Below are 13,349 nucleotides of genomic sequence, written 5' to 3'. Positions count from 1 at the left end.
AATTTTTCTGTTTTATTTTGGAGTTTATATTTACTCAGCTGAAATATAAGAAGCCTGTATTAATTTTTTCAGCAGTACAGGGTTTGGCTAGTATAAAAAGACCACGTTGTCTGTTTTGTGTTAAATGTGACTTTCTTCAGTTTGCCTTTTTTATCAAGTATGTCTCCTCCTGGTAGTGTGCATTCTATTGAGATTTTGCATCATTGAGAAATATATGGATTCAATTTATAAAAGAATGATATCTTCTGTTCTCTGGCTGATAACCATAAAAATCCATTATCCCAAATCCAAGAAATGTTTTCAATTGAATATATTTTCCACCATATCACTAATGAAGATATTGTCCACTCACTTTAAAATTTCATTTTTCCATTATTTCACTTCGTGACATCATGCCAATGAATAAACCATTGTCTTATCTGATCAAAACAGTATTTGGTATGTTTGGGGAATCTTGGCATGTTTCCAGGTATTTAGTAACTAAAACCAGAATTAGAGCAAGAGACAATATTACGCCTTCCATTCCTGACCAAATGTTTCTTTTACCATTGTCATATAAATTATTTTTTGATATTGCCATTTTAAATATTTATATTCTAAAATCTACAAAAAAGAAAATAAATAGCACTCTAAAAATTCCTGTGCAGTTATTTTAATTGGCAGAGCCAATGGAGTGGATCGAGTGGAAGGAAACTTAATGAATGTAATACATTTCCTTCTGTGGATCTCTTTGAAATAATTTGTCCTACGGTCATGCCCATCATATATTTTATGTTACCCTGGAGCTAGCAATGTTTTCATTATAATAAAGAACACTGGGGGACACTTATTAAAGGGGAAGAACTGTCACTTTGAAATGAGTCAACTAAGTCCTCAAAGCACCATAAAACCCAGCTCACCTTCAGATTCTAACATCCAACAAACTATATTATAGATTATTTGTTGGTCAATCTGGTCTTTTTTTTTAACAAATATCCCAAAGCTGGAGCTTGGGCACCCAGTAAGCTCCCAAAAGGCAGGTCCCTCAAAGGCTCCCCTTGGGAAGGCGATGCTTCTGGTGCCCTCAGTGGTCATGGGCTCTTCTTTGGGAACTGTTGTCAAAGCCAAAATGAGTGAAGAATCAAAATGAAGTGCTCCTTATGGTCACACTTTATTTTTTTTTAATTTATTTATGATAGTCACAGAGAGAGAGAGAGAGAGAGAAGCAGAGACACAGGCAGAGGGAGAAGCAGGCTCCATGCACCGGGAGCCCGACGTGGGATTCGATCCCTGGTCTCCAGGATCGCGCCCTGGGCCAAAGGCAGGCGCCAAACCGCTGCGCCACGCAGGGATCCCATGGTCACACTTTAGTTCCAACCAAAACCCACGTCATCCTTTATGTTATCATTAAGAACCCCCTGTTACTAAGATTTCCTCATATGTTTTCTTTTAGAAGGGTTATAGTTCTTACATTTAGGTCTTTACTCCATTTTGCGATCTTTAAAAAAAATATGTGGTATGAACTGAAGTTCATTATTTAAACAAATGGATGGCAAATTGTTCCAGCACATTTGTTGAAAATATGGATTTTCTTTAGGGGCACCTGGGTGGCTCAGTGGTTGAGTGTCTGCCTTTGGCTCAGGGTGTGGTCCCGGGGTCCTGGGATCAAGTCCCATGTCAGACTCCTTGCAGGGAGTCTGCTTCACTCTCTGCCTATGTCTGTGTCTCTCATGAATAAATAAAATTAAAAAAAAAACCCACGTCATCCAACGCGGTCATGTACATAACTCATTACAATTGTCTTCAGATGACGTTTTTTTCTAGAAATGAATTTATTCCCCCCAAATAGGATTTGTCATCATATGTGGGGTTCTGTTTTGCCTTGTTTTAGTTTTATTTTGCTTTTTAAAGGCAAATGAGCTGTTCCTTAAGTGTCCCTAGGGGAGGCAACATCTTAGAAATGAATGCATGTCTTCAGGCACCAGCTTTGGAGGGTTTGCTCTGCCATGTTAATAAGGAGCCAGGCATCAGGGGTGGCCAGCTGGGAATGTGCACCCAGCTCTACCACGGGGGCTGGTGGAAGTCATAGAGCAACATGCTTATTACCCTCTCCCAAGCCTCAGTTTCTTCTTCTGTAAGAGCAGGATGATGCTACCTATTTCACAGAGCTGTTAGAAAAGCTTCAAGAGAAATTATAGGTAGAGGGCCTGTCCTGGAGCTTGGGATGGGATATGCCTTCAAGGAATCGTGGCCAACACCAATCATCGTGGAAGATTACAGTACATCGTCACAACAACTGAATCGTGAAGAAACGTGATAACTTTTCCATGGAACAAACAGAATATATTCCAAAATAAGTTGTTGGATAAAATACACACGCCGCCGATTTCCCAATACAAACTCTCTTGGCCTTTGTTATTTGCTGCTCAGATTTATGAACTTGAAATTAGTGTGTTAAAAGTAGGATCTCAAAAACAGTGGAGTTGGAGCAGCCTGTGGGGTCCGGGTCTAATCCGCAGCCACCTCCCCACATCAGATAACTGTGAGAGGAGAATTCTGAAGACCCCCGAGGCAGTGGGTGCTGCCCACACACCACCCACGCTATGTGTGTTGCACCAGAAAAAAATTTCACAAACCAAGAAAGGCAGTGCCCCCACTACAGGTGTGCATGAAAGGCTCTTAGGCAGAGCATGGAGGTCAGAACTGGAGGCAGGACATCGTTTTCTGTTAAATGGGATCTTCCAGTCTAGTTACTTGAGAACTTTTAGTTGGATTTTAAGTTGTTACTGTTGTGATTCTGCTTTACTCTTGTCCCGGATCCCCAGATCATCAGAAATTACATGATGAAAAGAGTTCTTTTCCTTACCCTCCCTTTGTTACCTGATCCCAGGATTCCTATACCTCCATCCTAGGACAGGATGTTTGTCTGTATCTATCTTGGATTAGGGCCCATTACATAGTCTGTTAATGCAGCCAGTAGAGTTGTTAAGGCTGAGAACTCTGGAGCCAGCCTGCCTGTGTTCAGATCCTGGTTCTAGGATCTGTGGGATCCTAGCTGTTGGGAACTGGGGTGGCGACTTGACTTGTTTGTGCCGCGATTTCCACATCTGCAAGATGGAGATGGTCTTAGCACCTTGCTTGTAGATTTGTGTTGATTCCTCAAGAAATTGCTATCTGTAAAGCTTTTAAAACAGTGGCTTTCACATTGCACATGGGGAACACTAGGTGAGTGTTAGCTGTTGCTTTTCCTCAAATGGTTTAATATCATGGGTTTATTTGTTCACATCATTCATGATCCAAAAATACTTACTAATTGCCTTTTTTTAATCTATTTAAGTCAGCAAAGACTAAAAGGGTTAATGTCACCATATTGGCAAAGTGTCGAAAGACAGACTCTGTCCTACACTGTTGGGATAATAAATCTAGTAACATGTTTGCGAGGCAGACTGGCAATATCTATCAAAATTACAAATGCACATTTTCTTAAAAAGCATGATCTATAATACCCATAAAAAAACCATTTTCAGACAAGATGCATTAAGCCAGAAGACAAAGCCATGCATAGAGGGTAAGAGCAGAGATGCCGGAAACAGCCCTCGGGCCAAAGCCCCAGTCTCCCACCGAATGGCTATGTGATGCTGGACAAGCTCCTTGACCCTCCAGAAACTTCAGCTTCCTCTCATATAAAATGAAGATCAGGGACATCTGGGTGGCTCAGCGGTTGAGCATCTGCGTTCGGCTCAGGGCATGATCCTGGGGTCCTGGGATCGAGTCCCCCATCGGGCTCCCTGCATAGAGCCTGCTTCTCCCTCTGCCTGTGTCTCTGCCTCTCTATCTCTCTCTCTGTGTCTTTCATGAATAAATAAATAAAATATTTTTAAGAAATAAAATAATAAAATGAAGATCATAGTGCCACCTACTCATAAATTTATTAGGAGGAATGAATTAGTTAATATTTGTAAATCACTTAAAATCATGCCTCATTCCCAGAAGTGCCATCATCAAAGTGTTGATTTTAAAAAATATTTTTTTAAAAAGTAAGACACAAAAGTAGCAGCTGAAGCTTCCATCACTAATCAGTTGGAAACTCAACTTGACCATTCCGGCTCCGCTCCTAATTTAGCACATCTTAAAATTGCTAAACCATGTTTAGAAGTTAGGTTCGCGGGCTGGAAAAAAAAAAAGGAAAAAAATTATTATTTCATAGTTTTGCACTCACTAAACTTGCAGCATCCTAAAACCAGGACCTACCATCACCACTCTGAGCAGAGGACCCAAGAAAACCATTGGCTGTGGCTCTGCGTACAGTCTTTTCCCCACTTGTGCTGCTGGGTTCGTCTTTACAAGCAGGTATATTTGTATAAACACAGACGTGCAAATAGAGATGCGTTGCTCTAAATGAAATGATGGGACACAATGGCTTATTTTCATAAACTAAGGAGCACCCCACACACCGTCTTGAAATGGCCCAACCGCAGAGCAGCTCCCTTCACAGCGTGAGGCATTCATTCCGTGTGCAAAATTAGAGCAGGAAACGCGTGGTGGGAGTGGGGAGCCCACCGAGCTGCCTCTAAATGCTTCCTAATGAACCCCAACCCACGCTGCGTTCAGTAGGCCTGGCGCTAATTAATCTCTGCGTGGACGACAGCAAGAGATTTCACAGGATGGCCATTTGCTTGGAGGAGATGCTTCCCCTTCCCCACCTCGCTTTGCCCTCAGTGACAACAAAGCCCTACGAGGAAGCCACACCGACCCCCACGCCCAAGACGATGGGCTTCTGGAGAAAGTTGCCGGCGTTAAATCAGTCATCTGCCCATATATTTGTGACTGATAAATTGAACAGATCTTCATGTGGACAAATGTCCATTTTATCTGACTTAATTTGAACAAGGATTTTTAAAGACAAAGCCCATCAAACATTAGATAAGCATTTTAAGTTAATGGACCGTGGCGTCCTATTTCCCCACAAACCCGGGAAGCATCATCAGATGTCCTATTTTAACAGCAACATCAATTATTAATATGTATATTTTTGCTGACAGAGGACCTTGCTATCAACGTAGGTTTCGCTATCCCGTTCCGGGTCATTAACTGTGGAAAGCTTGTAAATATAATGGTTTATTCACATGGGAAGCCTTCATTAAGATGCATTATTCTACAGCTGATGTATTTCAATATATAGTGTATTATCATGTTCTCTATTTCCCTCTAATATTCGTAATTTATTTTTAAATGAGTTGCTGTTTACGCGGTGAGTTAACAAATTTGAATTCCATATGACCAAAGTTGCTAACGAGGAAAAGATGTTTTAGCCCAAAGGAAAAGCTGCTCATTAACATAGGACCTAAATATATTATAACCTTTAAATTCAAAAGCGACTAGAGAAAGAAGCTACAAATGACCCCAAATGTATTTTTTTTGTGGGAGAAAGTCTATATACCAAGAACCATGCATGAATACACACATATTAACGGCACAGCATGGTGTAATAGGAGAAACATAGAACGGAAAGAATCTGGAAACCTTCCTGCCAGCTTCTTCATTAAGGTAGAATGACTTGGGAGGGCCACTTAGTTACGATCCTCAGTGTCCTCATCTGTTCAATGGGATGGTCACGTCCTCATTTCTGCCTCCAAAATGGATGTGAACATCAGCAAGGAAATGTAGAAAGAGAATGCAGAGGACAGAGCACCACGCCACTAGCATCGCATTAGAAAAATCCAGCAAGAGCTGAGAGATTTCTCTGCCCACTCGGAGATCATGGAAGTGCTAGGAAGTGGGAGGAATGCTTCATAGTGTCATAGAGCTATTGCCAAAACCCAAATCAGAGCCACTTACTCATTGCTTCATTTTTTAGGGCATGAAAGGGGGAAAGACCAGCTACACTATAGTTTATCCATGTACATCTGCCAAAGAAATCCGCTCTGAATTACCATAAGAGCAACGTTATTGGGAATAAAGCAATAGCATGCGATTGGTTGACAGAGTAGAGGATCAGAAAATGGATGCAAGACCTCAAAACACTTTTGCACATTCATCACAGACAAAGAAGAAATTTGGGTCATTCATAGTAGAGATCTATTTTAACATCTTCATGAAAACCATGAACTTTAAAATAATCATTGGAGAGATCCGATAAAAATTGCTCTGTGCATTATAAACTCCCACTTCATACATTTAAATGCAAACGCTATCACCTGGAAGATATAAGAGTTGGGTATTTTTTTAAATGATTAGATAAAGAAAATTTCTCTCTGTGTGTTTTGGCACAAGATACATAATATAGCCATGCCCTGAACACCTGCATAGGGAGGGAATTTACTTCATTTGTTCTTAACATTGTTCTTTCAAGTGATCCTATAATTTTCATTCTAGATTCACTTTTAAAGTGGTTTTAGCATTTTTTTTCCTACCATGAATGTTGTACGTTTTCATTATTCTGAACTCAGATCATTGGATTAGTTCCTTAGACTTTCTAAGGCATATTTTTAAAATATTATATGTATAATTTTTTTCATCTTTTTCACCGACTTTGTGTTGTTAAGTGGGTGCTGTATTCTAATGGCATCTCAAGTGTGGTTTCTAGTCGAGAAATTATTCCCAGAGATTCGTAAGTATCTCTTGGAAATTGTGTGGTGTGTGAGTGTGTGTGCGTACATGCATACTTGTTACAATTATGTATTGCATTCATGTGGAATTCATTTTGATATAGGGCATCAATTGAGTCTTTAAGAATATCTTTTTTCTAACTAATTGATTTCAATTTATAATTTTGTTAGTGTCCTTTGTAACTAAGGCAAAATTTTGTCCTATACTTGAATTTTGTCCTATATTTGTTTCAAAGCTTTTGAGATGAACTTTACTGTTTTTCTCTTATCCTTGCAGTTTTCTTTGTACAGTAGCCCCGAGCATCCCTGGGTTCACGCGCTTAGACGTTAGCACACCTGACCTTATGGTGACAGTCACCATAACAACGGCAGTAAATGCACTGAGGGGTCCCTCTGGGCCAGGCTCTGTAGCAGAGCCTCATGTACAGTGTTCCACTGAGTCTTCACAATCTGATGCTGTACTCGTCAAAGACGAGGAAACTGAGCCACGACCATGTCACTGACTTTTACAAGGTCACAGAGGTAGCAGTTGGCTGAGCCTCATCTTGCACCCAGGCTTCTGTCCCAAACCCCAGAGCATGGCTTTGGGTCAGATAAACCAGGAGTTGTTTCCTGCCTCTGCCATATGAATTTGGGAAAGCTAATTAGCCTCTCTGGTTCATTTCTTTGTATTATACAAATACCTGCCTGACAGGATTATTTAGGGATTGAGGGTTCACTTCTGTAGTGTGAGTCTGTACTTCCTCAGCAAACAATATCTACATCTTCTGTGATTCTTCTATTAAACAACTCCTCCCTTTCTTCCTCCTCCTCCTCCTCCTCTGCCCCCTTCTCCTTCTTTGTCATCACTTAGGCTTTGCAGGCCAGACAATCTCTGCCACAACCATTCAACACTGTCCTTCGACTGTGAAAGCAGCCACAGACAGTATGTAAATGACTGGGCTTGGCTGGGATCCAGTATAGCTTTATTTACAAAAACATGCATTTGGGTCCAGTTCGACCTGTGGGCAACAGGTTACTGAACCCTAACCTGGATAATTATCAGAATCATCTGAAGATTTTCCAAAACTACTAGTTTCTTCATCCTTCCTCGCTCCCAGGATAAAACTGGGAATCTATTTTATTTTTAAGCTCTCCCAAATTTTAAGAAAAAAAAAAAGAAAATTTGGAAAAAATGACTCACCAGTGTATTTGAGGATATGTTGCATCTAAAAAAAAAGTCCCCAAACAAAATGACTACTAAAAACAAGAAAGGAGCAAATATATTATAAATAAGATAGAATTCCAAGGAAATGAAAAGAAGGCTCGCAAAGGCAAAACAATAACCCCTCCCCCAAAAAATATTAAATATTAATCCCAAATAATAAATGGACATAACTGAAAACGATTTTTTTTAATTTTATTTATTTATTCATGAGAGACAGAGAGAGGCAGGGACATAAGCAGAGGTAGAAGCAGGGCCCCTGTGGGGAGCCAGGATAGGGACTCTATCTGGTGACCCTGGGATCAGGCCCTGAGCCAAAAGCAGATGCTCAACCACTGAGCCTCCCAGACATCCCTGAAAACCAAATTAGTTCTGGAAGATAAAGCTCAAGAACCCACCTATAACAGTGCAAGTAGGTAAAGGGGAGATGGGACATATAAGACAAAAGTTCAGAGTTGCAGGAGATTATTCTGGTGGCCTGGCATTTTATCTAATATTTGTTGCAGAGAGAGAAGTAGGGGGAAAGGAAGTAACAGAAGGGAAATCTTCACAGATGGAAACATAATTTTTTACGTTGAACGGACCCACCAAAGGGAGAATATGGTGAGTGAGGACCTGCCCACACCTAGACGCATTTCAATAAACGTTCAGAGCTCTGAGGACAAAGCAGGAGCAAGTCACTGGGGGCTCTGCATGCTAGATGTCCACTCCAAGGAAGCTGCCACGGTGCCATTCAGGTGGGAAGGGCCCAAGGAGCACGTCAGAAAGGCAAGCACTGAGAAGGTTCACGGCAGTGTGCATCCACTGTGACTCTTACACTCATGGGCACATTTCAGCAAAATGAAAACAAGAAAGATGAAGAGTAAACTGAGAAATCAGAATGACTTAGGGTTAAATTTAAATAGCATCTGCTAATTTCCATGGTGTAGATATTCCCATGATGGCCCATTCAAGCTAGTAGCGGGAATAACCCCTTTGGGAAGATAGGCATCCTGGCACACCATCATATAGTATTTTCGCCGTAGAGATACAACAAACATAAAGAACATCAAGAACATTGACGATATACTAAGACCCAGCAAACTAATTAGGAAGTAATGAGTTTGGAGTATGGAGAACTTTGTAATATAATTTGCTTGATTGTAAGTTTATGCAACTTAGCATTTTTAAAATGGCTGTATTTAACTACCGGCTTGCAAAATTCTAGAAAATGTGTCAGTTGGCTCTCATGAGCTGTCGTGGGCTGGCTCCAGCACACCACTCAATATGCCCTTCATTTGCTAAAGGGCCGGGGCTGACTCTGTTCTTCTTAGAGCCCAGATCCTTTATCTGTGAAGGAAACAGTCCTTAAGCTTGCAGAGGCACCACCACCTCATACTTGTTTGCCTTCTCCAAGTCCCTTCCAGTTCACAATGTCCATCCAAACCCATGTTGTGGTTGTCTAGGTTATCTGACCTTGTTCCCTACTATGTGGTACATTCCTCTTCTCTTGCCAACTCCATTTCTTTGGAGATTCTAGAGAATGAGAATTATGTCTCAAAATGACTTGGATTGTATTTTTGTTGTTTTTGTTTTGTTGTTGTTATTTTTAAGTAGAAAATACCCAACGTGGGGCTTGAACTCACGACCCTGAGATCAGATCAGGAGTCCCATGCTAGACTGACTGAGCCAGCCAGGCGCCCCTCAAAGTGATTTTGTGTTTTCTCCTGCTACACGCCTAGAGACGTTTGGTGATAGACCAGTGCTGTGCATTTGATTGGTGCTTAATAGCCAGCTTCTGTTGACTTGCTAACCAACAGATTTTGAAGGAAAACATTCTAACAAAAAGATGTTAGCACCGAATGTGCTGAATGTGTGGGGTCATCTGAGAATTTCCTACTTGGGAGAACTTTAACAATAGAAAGGATGTTTGCAGAGTTGGGTTGGAGGTAGCTTTTCTTGAAATCAGAGCACCCAAACTTTTCACCAGTCTCACTTCAAATACTTTCTTCCTCTATATTCTTTGCTCTCCCATCAGCCTCGAAGATCTGCAAAAGCTTTACTTTCTGGAATTTGAACAGTATTTTTTCATCATGTATTGACCATACATTTTTCAAGCTAGCTTCCGCCCCCCAGGTTCTGGGAAACAGTAATAAGGGATCTCCATCTTTCCTCCCCATGGTGGTGAATCGCTTCCTCGGATTTAGATCTGATTCTCTTGTTTTGTATGTATTTCTCATAGGCCTTGATAAGGCAGCATCAAAGATGTTGACATACTTCATTGGTGTCCGATGCCCTTTACCAGCACAATAACCTTTATGATCTCAAACCTTTTTTGCTTGTGTTTTCAGAATCCACCTCCTCTGTTTAATGAAGTCAGTGCTACAGTCATCCAGGCTGAAAAGGTGGCCTCTCTGAGGAATGAGATGCAGATAAAGCACGAGACGAACTACAAAGAAGCCTTGGTTACAATCAAGGATGACCTGAAATTACTAGAAGGTCCAGATATCAAGGAGAACCTTCAAGACCAGATCCGGCATTGGTTCATCGAATGCAGGTAAATGCCAGCAGCACAGAGCTGTATCCTGACCGTCTCCTCTATAGAGGTTGAGGCTCTTATATATTTTCAAGCACCGCAGCGTGTCCATATAGATTCATGGAGCTTTGGGCTTTGTGTTAATAGAGTGAAATGTCAAGGCTAAGCATTCAGGAACTAATTTTTTTTTAATGAGATTGCTTTTTGGGCTGGTGTTTGGTATTGGTATTTTTAAAAATAAGGGCCATAGGATGCTCCTATTATTGCATGGAATTGAATGTCATGGATGGATTTCATGGGTCAGGGTCTGTCTGGAGCCAAGGGGTCCAGGCACAAGCTGGTCCTGTGGCCTTCCCCTCTGGGGTCTGGTCAGCCTCTCCACTTGCATGAGCCTTGAGATTCTCAATCACAGCTCTGCTCTGTCAGAATTCTCTGAGACAGCTGCTTAATCTGTGACCTGTCACAGAGGCCCTGAGCCTCCTTGAAATGTTGGGTGGATAGTAGTTCTGGGGACAAGGCCCCCAAGCCTTCCTGTATGAAGCATCTTTTTTAATGCTCCTAAGTGAAATGTTAAGTGATTTAAAGCTTGCTTACAAAAGAGCATTTTTGGAAAGTATTCATTTTTAGAGAAGCACACATAGTAGAACAAACACTCAGGGAACACAGAAATTTCTACACAGTGGGACAAACATTTTGTAGAAAATTTAATTAGAGAAATTTTTTAAATCTATTTTATTTCAAGAGGGGGAGACAAGAGGGTGGATTGTAGTGATCAATCCCGGGAGCCGTGGGGGCCAGACCTGGCCATCTGTTCCATTTAACAGGTAATGTGCCACATCCCGTTGGGCTCAGAGATGCTCAGATACCAACTTTGGTTAGCTTATCAGAACTGGAGAATGTAACTATCTGCAACAAAAAATGAAACTTCTTCTCAAAATATTACATTAAAAATATTCATAACCATGGTGAACAGCCTCTGAGATGACCTCCAGTGACCTCACCTTTTGCTCCTTGTAATGTCCTCCCCTTGAGTGTGATCTAGACCCAAAACATCCTTCTGAAGGAAAAACAGGGGCAAAAGTAATGGAGTGTCACTGCCTTCTGGCCTGCCTCTCTTGCCCCACCCCCACCTCCCACTCTGAGAAATTCGGCTGCCCTGCATTGAGCTGGCCAGGAGAGAGACCCATGAAGGAAGGAACCAAGGGCCTCACTCCAGCAGCCTGGGAAGTACTAACTTTTGTTCACAGCCACGTGATGACCTTGGTTGTGGATTCCGCCCCCCCCCCCAGGTGAGCCTTCAGATGAGACCACAGCCCCAGCTGACACTTGGTCTGCAGCCTGGTGAGAGACATAGAGGCAGGGGAACCCAGTGCATCCACATCTGGTCCCTCCCCACAGAAACAATGACCACATAAACGTGCATTGTTTCTGTCACTAATGTGTTCTGATATAACATGTTATGCAGCAATAGATATCAACTATCTATCAGTTACTTTTAGAACAATTTAGAAACATCTCAGCCATCATATACCCTCTTGCGGTAACTTTGTATGGGATTCAAATGTCCTGTTCCCTCAATCACACTTAAGTTTTATCACAAACTTTATGAATGTTTGATATAGCAATTAATCACTTTCAGCTGGGGAGTTCTGTCCTTTATTATACAAATACAATTTTAAAATCCTGATGATTTTTAAACCTTCAAAATTGATTAAACTGGTGAGCTTTTCTTTTTATATCTTTGTTGTCAAGGATATGTTATAGCAAAATGGGACATTTTCAATGAAAAGATATTTAAAATGCTCGTATTATTTCTGTGCCAAGAATGATCATAACGAGGTAAATAAAGCTCTTAACAGAGAGGGAGGCATATATGTGCACATTGGCTCTCCTTTCTCCATCTTGTTCTGTCTGCCCTCCATTCTGGTCACAGTTTCATGGGTATAGTCAGAACTTATCAAACTGTACACTTTATGTGTCTATATATATATATATTAATTATATATAATCCCATTAAAATGTAATGGTGTTATATCAGCAAAGATATCAGTGTTTTCTAGTTCTTAAATAGCTTGTTTTTCTGTTATTCAAATATCAAAACCCAGTATTCCCATCACTAACTTCCCATCCTTGAACTGTCCCCTCTTCTGCTCACAGACTAAGAAAAACTTAGCTTTGCCCATCATAGGTACTCAGTGTCTTCTGGTTTGAAATAGTCCCTTTCAGGTTAACTGTCTGTTTTGAGTATATTTGGAGTCAATGCAAATGCCTCTCAAGAGTACTGTACCACTCTTCTCCTTATGGCATCTGACGACAAAGGGAAATTAAGCCCTCACGCCAACCACTGGGGGCTGGATAATGAGTGAACAATGTCTGGGCACGTGCTGTTGTCCATGCCCTGGCCAGGTCCCACAGGATTGCGGTGGAGTTATCTGGCCCAACACAGGGTGGCCATCCCACCTGGTCCTTGAGGGCTTCCTTCTGTGATTTCTGCCACAGGCCCCCAGTACTGAGCACCCGCAATCCTGGCCTCTTGTTTCTGAGTGCACCTTTGCGGGGATGCTGGTTCTTTTGGGAACCCCACGTCCCCCAGGAGCACAGGTGGTGTCATGCCCAAGCCTTGGGGCATGGGCAGGCTCCTTCAGACCCTCACTGACTGAGTCCCCTCCTCCTCACTGCCATCCGACCAGCTCCAACCCCATCCACCATGCTGCCCACAGCAGGAAGAGAAGCACAGCCCAGATGTTCCTAGATTCTACTCAGCCACTCTGGGAGTTCTGCTAGGGTCTCAGCATTCACCTCCTCCCTCATCAAGAGCCCTAGAGGCTGAGGCTCAAGGACTCAGGCAGTGTCCTCACTCATCCATCTCCTCTTGCTTCCTCCTACCCCTCTTCTGCCTCACTACCTTCATTTTCAAGTTGAGACTCTTTATGAAAACCGTCCCTGAAGAGTCTCCAGAATTCCTCCCTGTCTCCTGCTTGAGTTCCGACTAGCCCTGCACCCACCATTCCTGCCCCTGAACGTTTGCATAATGATTAAGAAC

The 13,349-nt window shown here is 41.9% G+C and overlaps 1 protein-coding gene across 3 annotated transcripts in view; it reads left to right on the top strand.

The window, feature by feature from the left end:
• Positions 1 to 13,349, top strand: part of DRC11 (dynein regulatory complex subunit 11) — a 146,868-nt gene that overhangs the window by 27,049 nt on the left and 106,470 nt on the right. For all 3 annotated transcript variants that reach the window (XM_077869338.1, XM_077869337.1, XM_077869339.1), the window contains one exon: positions 10,122 to 10,327. In XM_077869338.1, the coding sequence (XP_077725464.1) occupies positions 10,122 to 10,327 (206 nt within the window). The remainder of the gene's footprint in view (positions 1 to 10,121; positions 10,328 to 13,349) is intronic.

The sequence above is a fragment of the Canis aureus genome, chromosome 24 (assembly GCF_053574225.1).
Source record: "Canis aureus isolate CA01 chromosome 24, VMU_Caureus_v.1.0, whole genome shotgun sequence".
NCBI classification, from domain to species: domain Eukaryota; kingdom Metazoa; phylum Chordata; class Mammalia; order Carnivora; family Canidae; genus Canis; species Canis aureus.
This window is presented reverse-complemented; position numbering and strand designations above follow the sequence as displayed.